Source organism: Diuraphis noxia, unplaced genomic scaffold, assembly GCF_037042655.1.
Source record: "Diuraphis noxia isolate RWA-SAM2 unplaced genomic scaffold, SU_Dnox_SAM2 contig0002, whole genome shotgun sequence".
Taxonomy (NCBI): Eukaryota; Metazoa; Arthropoda; class Insecta; order Hemiptera; family Aphididae; genus Diuraphis; species Diuraphis noxia.
Genome location: NW_028301712.1, coordinates 74,643,216 through 74,662,718, shown reverse-complemented (window position 1 = coordinate 74,662,718; position 19,503 = coordinate 74,643,216). Strand labels below are relative to the sequence as shown.

Genomic DNA, 19,503 nt, shown 5'->3' with positions numbered 1-19,503 from the left:
TTGATACCAAGTTCAACGAGTCATTATGTTATAACAAAAGCTCAATCAATTCAGTAGAAATTTAATTTTTAGATAAAATATAGATTTAGATTATAATATTATATAGATAAATAATATTGTGGTTATAATAATGAGGCCACTTTGCACAATCAATATACGATCAGTATACTAATAATTTAAAAAAGTATTTTAGTAATAGAAATGCATACCCTTTAGTTGGATCCAAAGCAATACTTCTAGGTTTATTCAAATTAACATCAATCAAAATTTCACAATATTTCATATTAGAAGTACACATATATATCATATCTCGATCATCATCAACATAATACCAGTTTCTTGATACCCAATCTAATGCCACATGAGTAGTCGCTGAAAAATAATTATTTTGATAATCATTACTTACACAAATATTTTGAGAGAAAAGTTGAATTCCAAACCTAATAATGGAAAAAATGTAGGTGAAGGTAAATCCCAATACACAGAAAGATTATCAATATTAGCACAACTCAATTTAGTTCCATTAGTTTTGTTGTATTGATGTACAAAACAAACTGTTTGATTTCTATGATCAAATGTCAAAGAAAGTGCTTGGACATTACATCTTTGGCCTGCATAAGAACTTCCATTAAGGTATATTCTTCGAATATCTTTAGAAGTACTAACAAGTATTGATGCATGTTCATTTTCAGGAACTGTAAAATTTATTTTAAAGATTAATTAATTATGTAAGATAAATTATTAAATATTTATTTACCATTGATAGCTTTACATGTTGAATTAATTTGAATATAACCAGGAACACAACTACAACTATAAGATCCTATTTTATTAGTACATATTTGATCACAAGTATAATCTAAAACTTCACATTCATCCATATCTAAAAAAAAAAACATTAAATACAATTAAATATTAATACTAATGGGTAATTATGAAACATTATTACCTATACATTCATTATTATGAGGTTGCATTCCTTCAGGACAAAAACAAGCTGGACCTTTTCCAGTTGGCTTACATCCGTGAGTGCAATTTAAACCATGACATGGAACAATAGTCCCTGAAATTCGTGAGATAATAGATATTATCAAGAAAACAAATTTAAGACATAATTATTTTACCACAAAAACTTCCTTCGTCAGTGCTATTTTCACAATGAGCAGTACCATCACAAAACGATTCAATATATGTACACTGAGTCGAATTACCACATCTCGCCATATTTGGAGGACAACTACTAGGTTTTTGACCTAAATAAAAAATAAAACAAGTTAACATTTTTTATGTAATTAATACATTTACTTAATGTAAAGGGACGGTTGCTTAAATGTATAGTTTTTCACTGGTAACAGATATTCTGCCATTCAAGAAGCTTACTCGTTTCCCTCCTTCGCTCAATTAAATATATTTCACCAGATAACATAAGTATTTTTAATAACATCCTGTTTATTTATAATAACATAATATTAAATAAATAAAAGCACAAAAAAAAACATAGAAGGTATATTAATTGTTATCATGACATTAGGGATCAAAAACTTATTAATTTTTTTTTTTTAATATTAGATGATATATTTTTTTTTAATTTATTGAATCATTTTGTTGTATTCTTTTACTATTCAATATACCTAAAATTTTATTTATAAAATGAAATGCATTGAAATTAATTATAAAAGGTAATATTTTAGATTCTGATCAGAGCGATGAATGTATTCATTTTACCATGATGTGTTTTTTTTTTTTGTGTGTGTCTGTCATCACGTTTTGGGGCAGTAAAAGTGCTTCGATTTTTGACTTCAGTACCTCGTTCGATCAGAAAGTGAATCTAGTTGGTACATTGGGGGAGTCAAAAGTGATTACTTTTCTAAATAATCGAGAAAAACAAACTAAAAATTAAGGGAAAAACGGGAAATTTTACGCACACTCATTTTTCAACAAAATCAATTTTGGTTTTTGATGTAACTTTAAAAAAAAATGTTTATATAAGTATATTCTATCTACCATGCAATTTTCAAAAATGTTTGACTTAAGTTGAACTATTCATAGGTATTTGAAATTTTCGATCATTATTAGTTTTTTTTAAATTAATATTGATAAAAATGTATTTGTTGGGCAGAAAAGCTTGAAAATTTAATACAAGGCTCTTAACATATTGTTACAATAGCAGTTGAAAAATAAAAGAAATTCATAGTCGCAATTTTTTTTTATAAGCATTCAAAGTTTGAATTTTGACAAAATACAAAAAAATCATGAAAATTCGTAAATTATTTTATACTAGAAATTCATAAAAAATTTTCTTTTTAAATCTAAGATTTGAAAATTTTTAATAATCTATAATATATCCTAGACAGATAAACCGTCTTCGCTCAGAATCATTTATTGTATACAATGATATAATATCATTGGATTCAAATTTAATTCCATCCATTACAGTAACCCACTTGTAACCAACTGTACAGCAGAGCGACATCCACGACTTACTTTTGTATGAATTCTAATATTTTAGAGCATTTTATAACATTAAAGATAAATTTCTATATTTTTTTAAGTCATAATGACTGAATTATATTTTACTGTGTTTTAGGGGATCAACTTTTGAATGATAGTCACAAAAAACTTTACATTGCAATGAGTCTTCATCAGATGCATCTTGTTCTGTAGAATTTAAAGAAGCTCCACAGTCAAGTTCGCCATCACATATCCATTCTTGTGGTATACATTTTTTTGATAATGCACATTGGAACTGAGAATACTTGCATGTTGGAAGGCCTAAAAGATATAATAATTAAAATAATATAACTGTATAAATCTATATATAATTATATAATTATATATAATTCTATATAAGTTAGATAATAATTTTTGATTATTTTACCACATGAATCAAATTCATCAGATCCATCAGCACAATCAGGGCTAAAGTCACATTTCCATTTTAAAGGTATACATTCGCCAGAACCACATAAAAATTGATTTGGTTTACAAGACCTGATAAGTTTTCCTAAAAACATAGATAAAATTTAATTTTAAATCAGCTATAATAATATGATTAGCAAAATAGGCAAAAAAACCATAAATAGAAGAAAAGTTATACAGATGGGTTGTAGACAGGATATAGGGATGTTATGTTGTAAAAATTGTAATTAATAAAGTGAACTGTTTATTTTTAAAGTATTTGCTTAATACCCAAATTTAAAATGTAAAACCACTCCACTAAAAATTAGGTTCAGGTTCCAGGTATACAATACCACACACAAGTATAATTTTAGTTTATGTGCTTAGTCTAAAAAAATCATGATGAAATAAATAGGTATGATCACAAAAAAACAATTTTCATCTGCACATACGCCCTCCATTCAATATTTTATTGGACGGCAATGCTAAAAAAATATAATAGAAATGAAGAAATATGCGATAAGGCAAGGATGGTATACATATCACAGTGTTGTGATCATATTTATTTATTTATGGTCTAAACGCTATTTTTTATTAACTAATTACATTATCAGTCAATTTATACCTACCAATAACACAGAACCTATTCTGTGCCAATACTTTAAATATATATATCCCCAGATAAGCCTGCCTATAAAAAGATTCCAAAATGTAATGTATTTATTAATATCATAATTTTATATTGTTTGAGATAGTCTTGGAAAATCTACGTTTATATAATCAAGTATTCAAGTTAAATATATTCCAGTGATCAGTTACAGAATTATTATTTACTCATCAATTAAAATAAATGATAAGACTGTAGTAGGTATCTATATACAGGGTGCCTCATATTTTAATTTATTCTAATGTTTTGATTAAAATATATTTTTTTATTTAATGATTTCCAAAAAAATTAACTGTACCCATTTTTTAGTTTATATTTCTGAAAATATTGACGTTTCAAAATCATATTTTCATTAATATCCTGATCTTTAATTTTTTTAGATTCGAGAAAAATTGCGAATTATTTAACACCGTAATGTTATCAAACATGTCACCCGCCATGCCATGCGCGTGCTTGCACAGCCAGGCAAACATTTTCAGTGTGTCTAGTTATAATCATATTTTATTTCATCAAAACTAGAAAAAATATTAAAAATCAAGAAATTAATTAAAATAACATTTTGTAACATCAATATTTTCAAAAAAAAATTAACTCTACAAAATGGCTATCTTTAGTTTCTTTGGAAATAATTAAATAAAAAGTATTTTTTTTACCAAAACGTTAAAATAAATTAAAATTAAATAATTGTAGTTCTTATTCCTGTGAATCTTATTACAAAAACTAGAATGTTGATATCTACATTATTTTGTGAAATATCCCAATGAATAAATCCTCGCAAAAACCTCTGTATATAGTATTTCTGAAAATATTTTAATGCATTAAGTTTTTTTATAGTACTTTTTCAAGTAAACTATAATAAGCAATAAGCATCAACTATTCAATACAATTCAACAAATTCTTAATTGCATGTTAATATGAAATAGTTAGTAGGTATGTCCACAAAATTTAAAAAAAAATTAAAACAAATTTTAGTATGAAATACAAGTACATATGTAATTTACAAGTAAAGTAAACTATTGAAAATTAACATTAGAATACATTTCTAACTTTGCTAGTTACCAGTATATACAATAAGTAAGTGCATAAGCTACATCACATTTCATCATATTTTACAAAAGATATTGTATCTATTTACACTTGAAGGACTGGATATTAAAACATATTTAAATGTATATAAATATAATTCTCCCAACTGTCAAGTATATCCTTATCAAGTAAACTTAATTGGATACTTCCTGACATAAAGTCAATTTAATTCAACATTAGTGGTTCATTGATATACACAATTACAGTTTTAGTACTTTTTATAACTTATAGATACCATTATTTCAATAATATCATCTAAGCATCTATAAAATAATATCTATTATTTCAATATTTATATTTTTTTTTTCTTATAAAAATATATTATTCTTATACTGTAGTAGGATAAAAAACAAAAACCTATTATATAATTGAACTAAAAAATAATAATTAATAACTTTCATTGTCCCAAAAAAACAAAAATATACAAAATTTTTCAACATACAAATCAAAATTAATATTATCAATAAATAAAGATAACCTTTTGATTGTAAGCAAAACATAAAACATTCATTAAACAACAATATTTTTCTAATGTTTTTATAGAATACTTGGCTATTAACTTAAAAAAATTTTACCATTATAAATTCATTAACATAAATAAAAAATAATCTGATAGTTGCAATGCTTAAATTGAATGAATAGTCTTTAAAAATCAGCCAACAGAAAAAATATTAAGATAATCTATACAGATAAATATCTAGGTCCATTCTATCACTTCATATCTACATTATTTTTATTGCTTTAGATTTTTAAAAACTAACCTAAATTGACATCAATTAATTTTTAATGAATTTAAGAAAATAAAATCAATGTGCATATTGCATATATATTGATACTATCTACACAATTACACTTAATTGTTAAGTATTTATTAATATGGAATTTAAAAAAAATCAAAAAAACTAAATGCTCATTTATGTGTCCTGTAAAATCTAAAATACTACCAACAAAGAACGCAACTCAATAAACCAATTTGAAAAATCCAAAGGTCAATTAAAACAATATTATTTGCACTTAAACTTATCAGAATTTTTTTAATTAAGAACTTAAAAATTTTTACAATGATGTGCCACTGACCAAAATATCAGTTTAACATTACCGTCGTAAGTAAAAACACCATAAGTCACCTTAGGATGATTTTTAAAAAAACGTGTTTTTGTATAGATTAGATCGTATGATTTACAGTATTTTAGTCATTTGATAATTGCTTACATAATACTTTAAGAGTAATATTTAAGACATTTGGCATGTTCATCAACACAAGTCAAGTTTTACAATTATTTATCTATTTTAATCTCATTTTTATGTTTTTGGGGAACTGCAACATTTTTGCTTATGACGGCAGTACATCTATATAGTATACAAGAAAATATTTTTGAATTTAAAGTTTTAACTTTTAAAGTATTTTTGTTAATCACTTAATTTAGAATAAGTCTAAAAAAAGTTGTTAGTTTTTATTAGTTAGGTATTTCATATTATTATCAATTACAAGTATTTATATGTACTTTCTAAAGTAACTGCATATTTTGTTTATAAAACCATAATATTCTGAAGTAGAATATTTTTTTGAGAATTTCATACTTCTAATATTTAAAGCATAGTTGAATGAAGTAATGGACCAACAGTTTATGAGTACCCCTATTCCATTCCACTCATAAAAACTTTGAATACAAATAAGATATAACTACTTGATGAATATTCACTGCAATTTTAAGAAAATATTTTGATTTGGTGTATGAAATTAAGAAAGACGCTTCTTCAAATATATAATTTTGCAGGCAACAATTTCAAATTTCCTTAACAAAAAATCATCAAAAATCTTGAATGTTTTACCTCTAAAATAATCAGTATATTTCGTAAGTATTAAGAATTAATTAACAATTTTGAAGACAGTTATTACATAAAGCTAATACCAGACTTGAAAAATCATGATTTATCATCAGTTTGATGTCAACTAGAGTATATACATTATTACAATCACAAAAGATTTTCAAAACATTCTTAGGTGTACCTATGAAGGATATAATAAAATAACAGAAAGCACTGCACGTTCAAAATATTATAAATTAATATTAAATTATGGTTTTTATAAGAATTTTTTTTGTTGATATATTTTTTATATCAATTTAAATAACTTACAAACACTTACCTAATTCTTACACAGATATTCAACTAAAGATAATATAATTTCAATAATAAGTTATACTATTGAAATAGGTACATTTTTTTTTTTTTTGTAATCACCTATAGGTATTTATCAAAATGTATACAATTTTTGGTGCACAATATGGCAATGCTTTACATTTTCTATAGTCTTCCTATTAACTTGAAAAAAATATATACTCAATTATTCAAAAATGCTGAACGTAATAAATAACAAATAATTGTTTTTTTCATATCACTTTAAATCATACTTAAATTAAAATAAATTATGATATATGTATTTCACATACATCATTTTGTAACTTGCCAATTGAAATATAGAAACTGTTAGATACTTGGATATTTCTAAATTTGTATAACATAAGCACAGATAATATTGGTAGTATGATACTTTGGGATACCTTAGACAAGACCATCGTAATAATAAATTATGACACAATGAGGGGATGAGGAGTGCACTTTTAATAAAGATCATATAACTATTAATGGTTATTCGGGTAAGTAAACAATCTTACCATCGATGGAATCGTCAGATGTACTTGTTGCCAATGGTTTGTTGATGAAAATCAAAATCCCCAACAAACAAAACCGCTGTATCATTTTGAAATCGATAGTGCAACAATAATGGTATTACAGCTACTACGATTCTAACATGTTATTTGTTTTTAATTTGAACTTTGAGTTTATAGCCAATACGAAAACTTCAGATCAGGAAAGCGCACACCGCCTTGCGATGTCGAAAATTGGCAGGCGACAGCCAACAGAATAAATAATGGCAAATATTAATTATAGATAGATGGGCCGAGTATGTCCCTACATTCATGAGCGGAAAAAAAACTACGGACGAACAAACCGGGACCTGTCCTTTTGTTTATTGCGCCATTTTGAATGTTTACTGGCGAACACCGACTGACGTTAGCTGTGATTTGAGAACACTGAACCACAAATTGTGATTGTGAATTGTGATTTACCAATATTGAATATACCTATATATATAATATTTTAATCGGTTTGAGTTTTCCACCGTTCTATTTCACCACCAGACGGGGTTAGCGTTAAGAACCGTAATATGCAAGTCGTTCCTAACTACAGTCATGTACCTACGAAAAATTAATTTAAAAACCTGTAACTTGGTTTTAGATAGTATTATCACTATTATCTAAAATAAATGAAGTTCAAGGCTCGACATGGTTCCATGCTTTGACAACCTGTCAAGAAAAGACTGTCCGAGGAAGGAATGCTTTTATATTTTTATTTTGTACAAATTGCAACACTGTATTTTTCATTGGGTTAGATTGTTTTGGTGTTCAAGCGCATGCGCTTAAGTCACATGTTTGAAATTAGTGTACTGAACTACTGACTACTGAACTTCAATGTGATCCGGCTCCTGCTTCCACCTAATTTGTTTTTTAGTAGTAACTTCATTATATTATACAATGGGTAAGTATTTTATTTTTTACTCTCACGTCATATTTTTCGAAATATAAATGACAAATATGACACTTATAATTGTTTCTTTTAGAGAAATATAGACGTAAACACGTTTTTTTTTTAATTTGAATATTACTTACCTATACTTATTTTATATTCTTTATTTTTAGGTTTTGACCGAGGTGGCCGTGGTGGTGGACGAGGAAGAGGTGGTGGTGGAGCTCCTCGATTCTCAGGTGGTGGAGGACGTGGTGGTTTTGGTGGCGGTGGTCGTGGTGGCGGAGGTGGTCGAGGAGGTGGTGGTGGTTTCGGAGGTGGCGGTGGCTTCCGTGGACGAGGTCGTGGTGGAGGTGGCCGAGGTGGTGGCGGAAGGCCATCCGGGGGACCCGGAGGCTTCAAAGGCGGTAAAAAAGTTATAATTGAGCCTCATCGTCATGCTGGAGTCTTCATTGCCCGTGGTAAAGAAGATGCACTTGTTACCAAAAACATGATTCCTGGAGAAACCATTTATGGTGAAAAGAGAATAAGTGTTGATCAGGTACATTACATAACAAAAACCCACAAATTTTTAGATTTTTAATATGTAACATATTTTTTTTTTAATTTTAGACTGAAGGAGATAAAATTGAATACCGTGTGTGGAATCCTTTCAGATCAAAATTAGCTGCTGCTATATTAGGTGGTATTGATGAAATCCATATGCCACCTGGATCAAAAGTATTATATTTAGGTGCTGCTAGTGGAACAACTGTATCACATGTTTCTGATGTTGTAGGACCTGTAAGTTTTTATAATAACTAAATATGATTCAAATTTCTAAACTAAATAATAATTTATAGGAAGGCCTTGTGTATGCAGTAGAATTCTCACACAGGTCTGGTCGTGATTTGATTAATGTTGCAAAGAAAAGAACTAATATCATTCCCATTATTGAAGATGCAAGGCATCCTCATAAATACAGAATGTTAATTGGAATGGTAGATACAATTTTTGCTGATGTAGCTCAACCTGATCAAGCTAGAATTGTTTCAATTAATGCACAATATTTTTTAAAGAACGAAGGTCACTTTGTTATATCTATTAAAGTAAGTTAAATAATATTAATTTGTGGAATATTCAAAAAGTGCATTTTAATAATTTTTCTAATTTTTTTTCTAGGCAAATTGTATTGACAGTACAGCTGAACCAGCTGCAGTATTTGCACAAGAAATTGAGAAACTAAAGGCTGATAAGCTTAAACCAACTGAACAGCTTACACTGGAGCCCTATGAAAGAGATCACGCTGTTGTAGTTGGTGTATTTAGACCAGTTCCAAAGGGAAAGTAAACTTCGACTAAATGATTTTTAACACATAACAAGTTTTTGTACAAATACTCGATGAAACCAATGTTTTTACTTAAAAAATATAAGTATTTAAGCATTTTATTTCTAATAAAAATTGGATTTTTATTTTATAATATACATCTAATTTGTATTAGTTGAACTTCTATAGTGTTTTTATCCTTCTATTCTCTACTATGTAACATTAAGTAATCGACTAACGTCCAACATTATTACTTATAAGTTCTTGTACTTGTTATCACCCCACTATCTAGTATCTTTTAATTTATAAATTAATTACATTTATAGCCTTATAGGATGTATACATCACTTAAAATTTCTTTATTCCAAATAAGTCTAACGAAACTGCGTTAATCGGAGCAAACTGCAACTCGTTTCCACCATGGGGTTTTGCCAGAATTAATTGCAAAATAGTATTCACATCATACAATATAGCAACATGTAAACAACATAATAAAATACAATTTAAAATTTTACAAGATGTACATTTTGCTTTTCTCCATAAATATATCATTAAAAAGACTGCTGACATAATCAGAATCCTAGGCTTGCGATAACAAACAAGTATCATGTTGTTGGTTTTCTTAGTTCTTTATAACAGGCTGATGCCTTAAAAAATTTTTCTCATGCCACTCCTATTAACCCATTTAAAATTTTTTAAAAAACAGATGTGTCAAATTAGGCATTTAATGCTCAATGTTGATGTGTGAACATAAATTTGATAACTTGCGCCTGTAACTAAAATGTTGGTTGATTTATGGGTTAGGTAAATAACAAGTATTATAAATTATGAAGTGTACATAATAATAAAATTCAAGTGTGATATATTATATTATTTTTTATATTACCCACACCATGTGACCATGGCTATGTATACGATTACACACGCAATTTCTGTTATACTATTTCATGACATCAAATTTTTTTTTTGGGGGGGGGGAGGCTTGAAGATGTTAACACATCAAAAAATGATTATTGACATAATGTAAATAATGCTATAAATCACCATGTTCACAATTTTAAATTTTTGAATACAAATAATTAAATTAATTTAAGAATACCAATTTGGATGTAAATAAATACATCTGTTTTAGATTATTTTTATTGACAATTTTAGATATTGTACTTAGTCTCGACTATTATTTATATAATCATTATGATTGGTATTCTTGTTGCTATTGGTCTAATTATTGTTTTTATATTTAATTTAAATATAAATAAAAGCATAAATTTAGGAATAATACGCTAACGTGTTGATTTCAACCTATAATTTAAGAACAAAAACTCATTTTTTACATTACTGCAAATAAAATAATTTTAATATTCAATTAGCAAAATATGACATTCACCATGATTCTGCTTAATATAATATGGGTATGAATTAGAATAAGTCTTTTTTCTTTTAAAATATATAATAGTATTTTTCTCTAACTAAATAATTATTTTGATTGGACAAAAAGATGAAAAATCAAAACAAATGAATAAGTCCTCACTCAAACATTCGCCTTTAAACAAAGAACGCGCCCTCACGTCACAATGAACAACATTCCAATCTCTATTTGTTCTGAAATTAAATACCTTTGTCTCCCCCTCCCGGGCTCCTCCCTTAGTAAAAGTTAATTTCGAATCCTCGTCCTGCTTTCACCAGCTCAGATCCTCCCACTTAATTCTAAAATGAAAATGAATACCAAATTACTAATTTACAAGTCCTTATTCAGGCCACCATGGACTTACGACATTCAATTATGGGGAGCCACTAAACCTTTCAACACCCGACCTATTAAACCCATTCAATCAATATTCATTCACTAAGTTTCCTCTGCTTCCTAGTACATTACCAACCTCAACATTTTAACTAAATCTTCTATTTATACAACACAAGATTTCACAAACATCAACCACACACAAATCCACTAATCACTAAATTTTCAAATAACCCTCACCGTGGACTGAAAAAGAAATGGTCTAGGGATCTCCTTTAGTACGCATTTAAACAAAATAAGAGCTGTTATTATGTTCACTATTGTTGAATATTTTACCACTGGGTGACCTCCTTAATCTTAATAATCATGTTAGTTATTATCTATGTCATTCATCAAACCTACTCGTACAAAACTAGATTTTAAGTTTATGTTAATCAAATAAAAATAACATAATTAACAATTTTCATTAAGACAAAATGTAAACGTTAACTCAGTTGTGTGGTAAATGCCAAGTGTGAGGTAGACCACATATGGAAAAAATACCATGTATGTATATAATGTAGAAGTACAAGGTTAATATATACATAGTTTCTAAAATTATTGATTAGATACCTAGTTTGTCCATATATTAAGTGATGTGTGTTTAATAATTAATATGCATCAATAATCTAATTTCTAGTCTAACAAATATATTGTTGTTACAATAACAATAAATTAATGAAATTGAAAGCATACAAAGATAGAATAGACTGATAAAACAAGTCAAGATTCTCTTGACACTAGACCCTGCATGGTTTTTGTGAATTTTAAATTGTTATATTACTTATATTTTTATAACTCAGTCATAATATTCAAAAAAATGCATAATAAAACAGATAATGTTTTTACTCAAAAATTAAAGTGCAGAACACGATTAGGCTAAGATGGACATTTGTAAAATTCGCTTACTATTAGCACTTGAGCTCTTTGTTCTTGTTGAGCATTTCAAAAGGATCTACCCGACACCGTAAAAAATTACTCTATAGTGGACTGTCGACCATTTTTTTGTTTAAGTAGGTATATTGTATAATGAAAACTATTGTTTTTTGATCTTAAGATAGTATCAAACAATTCCTAATAATTATGCAATAATAAAAGATAGTCTATTTGCATGCTGTAAATTGTAATACAACTATACAAGCAGGTTTCTTTTCATCAGAACATTCAGAACCATCTGTAAAACATATGTTTTCATCTTGCGGGTCTTATACATAACCCGACAAGAAACAAATTATCTGAAATTTCTTTTAAAAAATGTATTATTTCAAAAGGAAAAAAACCTAAATAGAAGTTATTGTGATCCAAAAAATATAATATTATAACAAATTTATAAAAATCTATTTATATTTACATAGTGCATACTACATACTGCAAATAATTATTATATATAGGTATTAATATTTTAATATATTGCTAATTAGCTAATAGGTAGATAAATGATTTTATTTTTGTAAGGAGAACCCGCGGCAACAGGCCATTGGGTGTGGGGTGGTACGGTAGGGGTTATTTTTGTATGTTTGTTTGTAGGTTTTTAAATGGGTAGGGTTGTACACATGTTTATGTATGCGTGGCAAGGATATGTTGCTGAAAATCCCGGGTGGTCACCCATCCGGGAGCTAGCAACTGCGGCCGGTACGTACGCTCAGTGTGTTTCCGCAGATTGAGCGTACGACCGCGCCTCACCAAGCCACAAATGATTTTTTATATCTGTCTTATATTATATCTTGACTATATGTTTACTTAATTTGACCAAGGAAATGTTTTTTTTAGGTATAGCATTTTAAAATATCAAATCAATTAATATTTATTGATTATTTTTAGTTAGAATAATTAGAAATAATAATCATTGTAAAACACTCTATAAATCATTGCAATTAAACAAATAAAATATATTTTAATAACTTTTGATTTTTGTTGCATATTCAGCATTTATATTATATGATATTACACCTATACTGTTTATACTAACAATAATCATAAGTATCATATTACGATCAGTGGGGACTGTCAATCGGTTATTAGCGAGTAGAAATATATTGTACATCATTACGATTTATACGGTTAACAATAAATGTCTATATAATACGTTTATGTTATTATTTATATATATAATACATAACAAATTGGCGACGAAGAAAATAATAATTTAATCGTAATCACTAGTGCATTAGAAGTTTCAAGTATTGTATTCATACTAATACAAAATGGCAACTCCTAAGACAGAATCCATAACGAACTTCAATCAAGTTATTGGGTCACCTAGAAACTTTGAAACAGGTATGGATATCACAATTTTTGAGTCAAAATTGACAAATTTTTTTTTGGCAAATGCCGTCGAAAAGAGCCATTCTATTATCATCAGTCAGTGAGGAAATTCACAAAGTACTTTTTAGTTTATGTGTTCCTAGCACGCCAAACGATGTTGAGTATGAAACTCTAATGAAAAGTTTGAACAAATATTTCAAACCAATAAAATCGTACTTCGCGGCTAGGTATACATTTTATCAAGCTAAACAAAGACAAGATGAATCAGTGTGCCAATGGGGTGCACGTGTCAAAAATCTTGCTTCAAAATGTGAGTTTTCGTCGGAACTAACAACAGTCATTAAAGACATATTGGTTGTCGGAATGGGTTCAGGACCAATCCAAGATCGTCTGTTAGAAGAGGATGCCTCAAAAATTGGAGTTACATATTCAAATCTAATGGAAATCGCGACAGCCAAAGAAGCTGCAATAAATGACAAGAGTGGCTGGAAAAAAGAAGAACACACAGACTTGAAGTACCAAAAAAAAAAAAAATAATGGACATACTGCCAAGCAGGGGTTCAACACATACAAGGAATCAAAAATCAAATGCGGGATTTGTGGCCGTTCCAATCACTTTCAAAAAGACTGCAGATACAAAGACTTCGAGTGCAACAATTGTGGTGAAAAAGGTCATTTGTCCACCGTATGTAAAAAGGGTAAGAAAGAAAAGAAAAATATCAAAACACAAAATAAATTTTTGTATGATAATAATGATGATGACGAAACAGTTAATTATGATCTTTCGAATACTTTTTTTTCCATAATTGATCAAAATTCTCAAAATAAAGCGGTGAAACCGTTTACAGTAAATTTAAAATTTAATTGTAGAAAACAATAATTTAAGCTTCGAAATTGATACCGGTTCACAACATAGCGTAATTTCAAAAAGATTATATCATCAACTGTTTAGTCATATCAAATTTAAAAAAAATGAAATTTCGCTATCTGATTACGTCGGCAACGACATTAAACCGATAGGAAAAATATTTGTCGATTCGGTGTACCAAAATAAAAAATTTACAATGTGCCTTTATGTTATCGACAATGGTGGTCCTCCATTAATAGGTCGAAATGATATAAAAAACATAAAATGTTTTACCTTGTTTAGTATTGAAAATGACGTAAGTGTCGATAGTATTATAAAAAAATATAACAATGTTTTTAAAGATGAAATAGGCACTTTTAACAAATACGAAATTTCATTAAATATCAAAGCGGGGGCAGTACCTAAATTTTACAAACATAGGTCTATTCCTTTAGCATTAAAGGGAAAAGTTGAAACCGAAATTGAGCGTTTAATCAAAAGCAACATTTTAGTTCCCGTCGACCACAGCGAATGGGCAACTCCAATAGCACCAATATTAAAACCAGACGGCACGGTTAGAATTTGCGGTGATTTTAAAATAACAATAAATCCGGTATTAGAAAGGACTGAATACGCTCTTCCAAAAATAGAACATTTATATGCAAATATTAGTGGTTCAAAATATTTTTCGAAAATAGATTTAAAAGACGCATACCAACAAATGATTATTAAAGAATCTGATCGCAAATATACCACTATTAACACACATAAAGGTTTATTTAGCTATACACGTAACCCTTTTGGAATAAAGTCGTCAGCAGGGGAGTTTCAAAAAGCTATGGAAACTTCCACAGCAGGTCTTGAGGGCTAGGTATATTCCAAGACGACATTATTGTTGCAGGTTTCACTATCACAGAGCACAATGCTCGTTTAGACAAATTACTAAATGTATTGTCAAATGCAGGTTTAAGAGTAAAGTTGAATAAATGCAAATTTATGCAAAAGTCAATTGAATATTTGGGTCACAGGTTAGATGAAAATGGTTTACACACACTAACAAAACACACAGATGTTATAAACGATGCCATTGTCCCAGAAAATAAAACATTGCTAAAATCATTTTTAGGTTTAGTTAGGTACGTATTATATAAAATTTATTCCAAACGCTGCAAATATTTTAAAACCATTGTACACTCTTTTACGTAACGGCAGTGAATGGAATTGGACACCAAAATGGACTAAGCATTCAATAAAGTCAAACAAATTTTAATTTCGAAACCCGTATTGGCACATTATGATCATAATATTCCGATTAAACTCGTTGTAGACTCATCATCTTATGCACTAGGCGCAGTTCTTTCCCATGTGTACCTAGATCGTACTGAAAAACCTATAGCATATGCATCAAGAGTTCTATCTGAGTCAGAATGTAAATTTCCACAAATTGAAAAAGAAGCTTTAGCAATTATTTACGGGGTTACGAAATTTTATGACTATTTATATGGTAGGCATTTTCTATTAGAAACCGACCATAAACCGTTAATATATATTTTCGGTGATAAGAAAGGTATCCCAATTTACGCGGCTAATAGGTTACAACGATGGGCCTATGTTTTATCATCATTCGATTTCGACATAAAATATGTGAAATCCGAAGATAATACAGCTTATTTTTTGTCACGAATAAAAGGTTCAAAATTGAAAATTGAAAATCATAATGAAGAATGTATTAGTCTTAATTTTATTCACGAACAATCACCTTTCACATTAGACTGGTCAAAAATAAAAATTGAAACAAGTAGAGACACAATTCTCGCCAAAGTATTAAACGCAGTCAAAACAGGAGAATGGAATAGTGATTTTTCTAAAAATTTAGAACTTAATTCATATAATTTACGAAAAACTCAAATTGCAGTGGAACAGGGATGTCTATTATGGGGTTACCGTGTTATTATACCAGCTAAATTTCGAAATAATATACTCAAGAAACTTCATTCATGTCATATGGATATGGGTTCTTCCAGTATGAAAAGTTTAGCAAGATCATACTTTTGGTGGCCAGGAATGGACAAAGAAATCGAAAATATCACACAAAGTTGCGACAATTGTATTAATGTCAGGCAAAATCCGCCAAAATCTGTAACATCACCTTGGGAATGGCCAGAAAACCCGTGGACTAGAGTGCATTGCGATTTTCTTGGACCATTTCAAAATAAATATTTTTTTGTCATTGTTGACACAACCACAAAATGGTTAGAAGTATTTCAAATAAATTCTATGACAGCAGAAATTGTTATTCAAAAATTTTCAGAGACAATTGGAATTTGGAATTCCAAAAACAATTACATCAGATGGTGCAAAATGTTTCACTGGTTTTGAATTTCAAGCATATTGCAAAAATCTAGGTATAAGGCATATGACATGCGCTCCATTTCACCCAGAATCAAACGGCTGTGCGGAATCAGCAGTCAAAACAATAAAAAAAATTTTTTTTAATGCTCGACTGCACAATCCCAATTATATAAATTTCTTTTGATGTATCGTAATACACCTCATTCAACAACACGAGAAACGCCAGCTAAACTAATGTTAGGTCTTAGGTCGATCAATACGTTTACAATTTGACGCGTTAATGCCGAATACAAGTGAAATGATTATTGAACGACAAATATCACAAATAAACAATGGTGGTAATAGGATAGTATCATTTAATACAGGTGATAATGTTTTAGCTAGAGATTATAGGAATAATAACAATAAATGGCAAAAGGGTAAAATTATCAAATCCATTAGTTGTAATACACACGATGTAGAGCTCGATGACGGAACTATTTGGAAGAGACACAATGATCAATTACTCATTGATAAATTGCTGACACCAGCGAATAATTCAATTTCACTTACACCCACTAGACAAATAAATGAAAATACTGAAAATATCGAAACCGTAGGTGCAAAACAAAATCCTGATACTATAATAATAATTAAAACACCCAGACCATTTAGATCTAGAAAACCACCTCAGCGATATTCTCCAAGTGATTATAATTAATGTAATTAAACTTACTAACACACTAACATAGCGATTAAGCAATACACAAAATACTACTTATATATATATATATATTTTTAAGGAAAAAGATGTTGCATATTCAGCATTTATATTATATGATATTACACCTATACTGTTTATACTAACAATAATCTAAAAATAAGTATCATATTACGATCGGTGGGGACTGTCCATCGGTTATTAGCGAGTAGAAATTTATTGTACGTCATTACGATTTATACTGTTAACAATAAATGTCTATATAATACGTTTATGTTATTATTTATATTTATAATACATAACAATTTTAAACATGATTTTTGTGAAAATGACAATTTTTGAGTAGATAACATATACAATCTAACCTTGCTTATATCTACCTACCTAACTAGTTAATAATCTCCTTTGCTAATAAGAATATTCTCAGGCATTATATATAGTCATATAGCCATATAGGTGAGAATTGTACATGTTTTGAAAACATTGTACTCATCCATTAAGAGCAAACTGAGCGAAACCCATTGGCCCAACGTCATTACGACATCACCACAGTTCGACCATTTTGATTTGTTTTTTGTAGGTGGTGACTGGTGAGGCTTTGAATTTTTTGAGTGGGCTAAGAATCCAACCACTGTAAATCCATGTTTTATAAATCATTAACTCCTAAACTAGGAATGTACTTATGTACTCGTGACAATGTATCTGCTGCAATCTAACTAAGAAACCTACGATTTTTCTCTAAGCAATAAAATTAGTTTTAAGACCTATATAAAAATAAACAATCAGTTTTTATGGTTTCGATTTTGGTTGTTAATTTTTTTGCCCCTCCTAGTTGCTTGTCCAGTTACGCTACTGATTTAAAGACAGCTAGGTGTTAGATTTATCTATACGAGTCCTAGCTAGGCGTCTATAAAATATTTTTTTCAGAGGTGTTTCAATTTTTTTATTTAAATAATATAATTGGGACCGGTCCAATGTGTGATCTACCGACAAACGGCTATCTGCGAAAAAAGCGTTGTAGGTACAACGTGTGATCTGTGATCTATATTTTAACGAAAATATAATCGCGGTCGCTTACAACGTAGTGATTACGGCCCACGACCACATGAAGATAGTGACGAAACTTTAAATGATGAAAATAAAACTCCGGTAGAAAATAACCAACGAAATTATGGAAATAGAATACAGGGACCGGGACCGTGGATATTTGGTTTATGTTGTAATAAAGACAGCAAAACTAAACGTCGATTTTTCATTTTAAAAAAAGGGATCGACAAACGCTTATACCAATAATAGAAAGAAAGGTAGAAATTGGTACAACGATTTACAGCGATCGGCAGCGAGCATATAGTTCTCTGAAGGACCATGATGGATTTATATATCAAACTGTAAATCATACTACTTGTGATGGTTTGCAAATTCTCCACTGTAGTCATCAATATCCATATTAAAAATATCAAGTATGAAAATGAACCTCATGACAAAATATTTTGTTAAAATCTATAAATTATATAGAATAATTAGCTATATTTTTTACATAAATACGACTAAGGTGGATGTTACAACACCGTCAACACCCAAAAACACCCTTCTGATAACGCCACGGTTCTTAGCAAGGCTGCATCCGAGTTCCGTCCCAATTATAAAAATTGAATTTTTAGATATACTAGTTCCGTCCAGGGTTTTTTTGACGGATATACCAATTCCGTCCCGTGTCAAATCGAATTTAACAATATCACATTATTTAGATATAAAGATAATATGATATTATTAAAATATTTAATTTTTAATTATTATTATATTATTTAATTAATTAGAAATAAAGATAATATGATTTCAGTTATTAAACCAAATAAACTTTTCAGTCGTTATTTGTGCGTGTCCATGCTTCGTTAACATATATTAAAAATGGATAATCTACAATATATGTACAATGAAAAAGGTAAAATGTTAATTATTAAAAATGAATTTAAATTTTGTTTTCACAAAGAGTTGAATAACGATATTGAAC

General features: G+C 28.9%; 2 protein-coding genes across 2 annotated transcripts in view; one reads left to right on the top strand and one right to left on the bottom strand.

Annotated features, from left to right (window-relative positions):
- Nucleotides 1-7,750, bottom strand: part of LRP1 (LDL receptor protein 1) — a 42,361-nt gene extending 34,611 nt beyond the window's left edge. The window contains exons 1-8 of the mRNA XM_089221571.1: nucleotides 7,330-7,750; nucleotides 2,879-3,004; nucleotides 2,626-2,772; nucleotides 1,125-1,253; nucleotides 950-1,063; nucleotides 758-883; nucleotides 441-695; nucleotides 210-372 (exon numbers count right to left, since the gene is read on the bottom strand). Coding sequence (XP_089077697.1) covers nucleotides 210-372; nucleotides 441-695; nucleotides 758-883; nucleotides 950-1,063; nucleotides 1,125-1,253; nucleotides 2,626-2,772; nucleotides 2,879-3,004; nucleotides 7,330-7,414 — 1,145 coding nt within the window. The 5' untranslated portion in view covers nucleotides 7,415-7,750. The remainder of the gene's footprint in view (nucleotides 1-209; nucleotides 373-440; nucleotides 696-757; nucleotides 884-949; nucleotides 1,064-1,124; nucleotides 1,254-2,625; nucleotides 2,773-2,878; nucleotides 3,005-7,329) is intronic.
- A 348-nt stretch (nucleotides 7,751-8,098) lies between these two features.
- Nucleotides 8,099-9,702, top strand: Fib (rRNA 2'-O-methyltransferase fibrillarin). The gene is made up of 5 exons (XM_015509522.2): nucleotides 8,099-8,254; nucleotides 8,416-8,783; nucleotides 8,855-9,025; nucleotides 9,085-9,330; nucleotides 9,404-9,702. Exons 1-5 carry the CDS (start codon nucleotides 8,251-8,253, stop codon nucleotides 9,569-9,571), a joined length of 957 nt encoding a protein of 318 aa, XP_015365008.1. The 5' UTR covers nucleotides 8,099-8,250; the 3' UTR covers nucleotides 9,572-9,702.
- Nucleotides 9,703-19,503: the final 9,801 nt, after the last annotated feature.

What these genes read in the sequence shown, in the direction of transcription:
- Fib (XM_015509522.2), top strand. An exon ending in AGAGAATAAGTGTTGATCAG is followed by an intron (nt 8,784 to 8,854) that starts GTACATTACATA and finishes TTTTAATTTTAG; the next exon opens with ACTGAAGGAGATAAAATTGA. An exon ending in TTTCTGATGTTGTAGGACCT is followed by an intron (nt 9,026 to 9,084) that starts GTAAGTTTTTAT and finishes AATAATTTATAG; the next exon opens with GAAGGCCTTGTGTATGCAGT.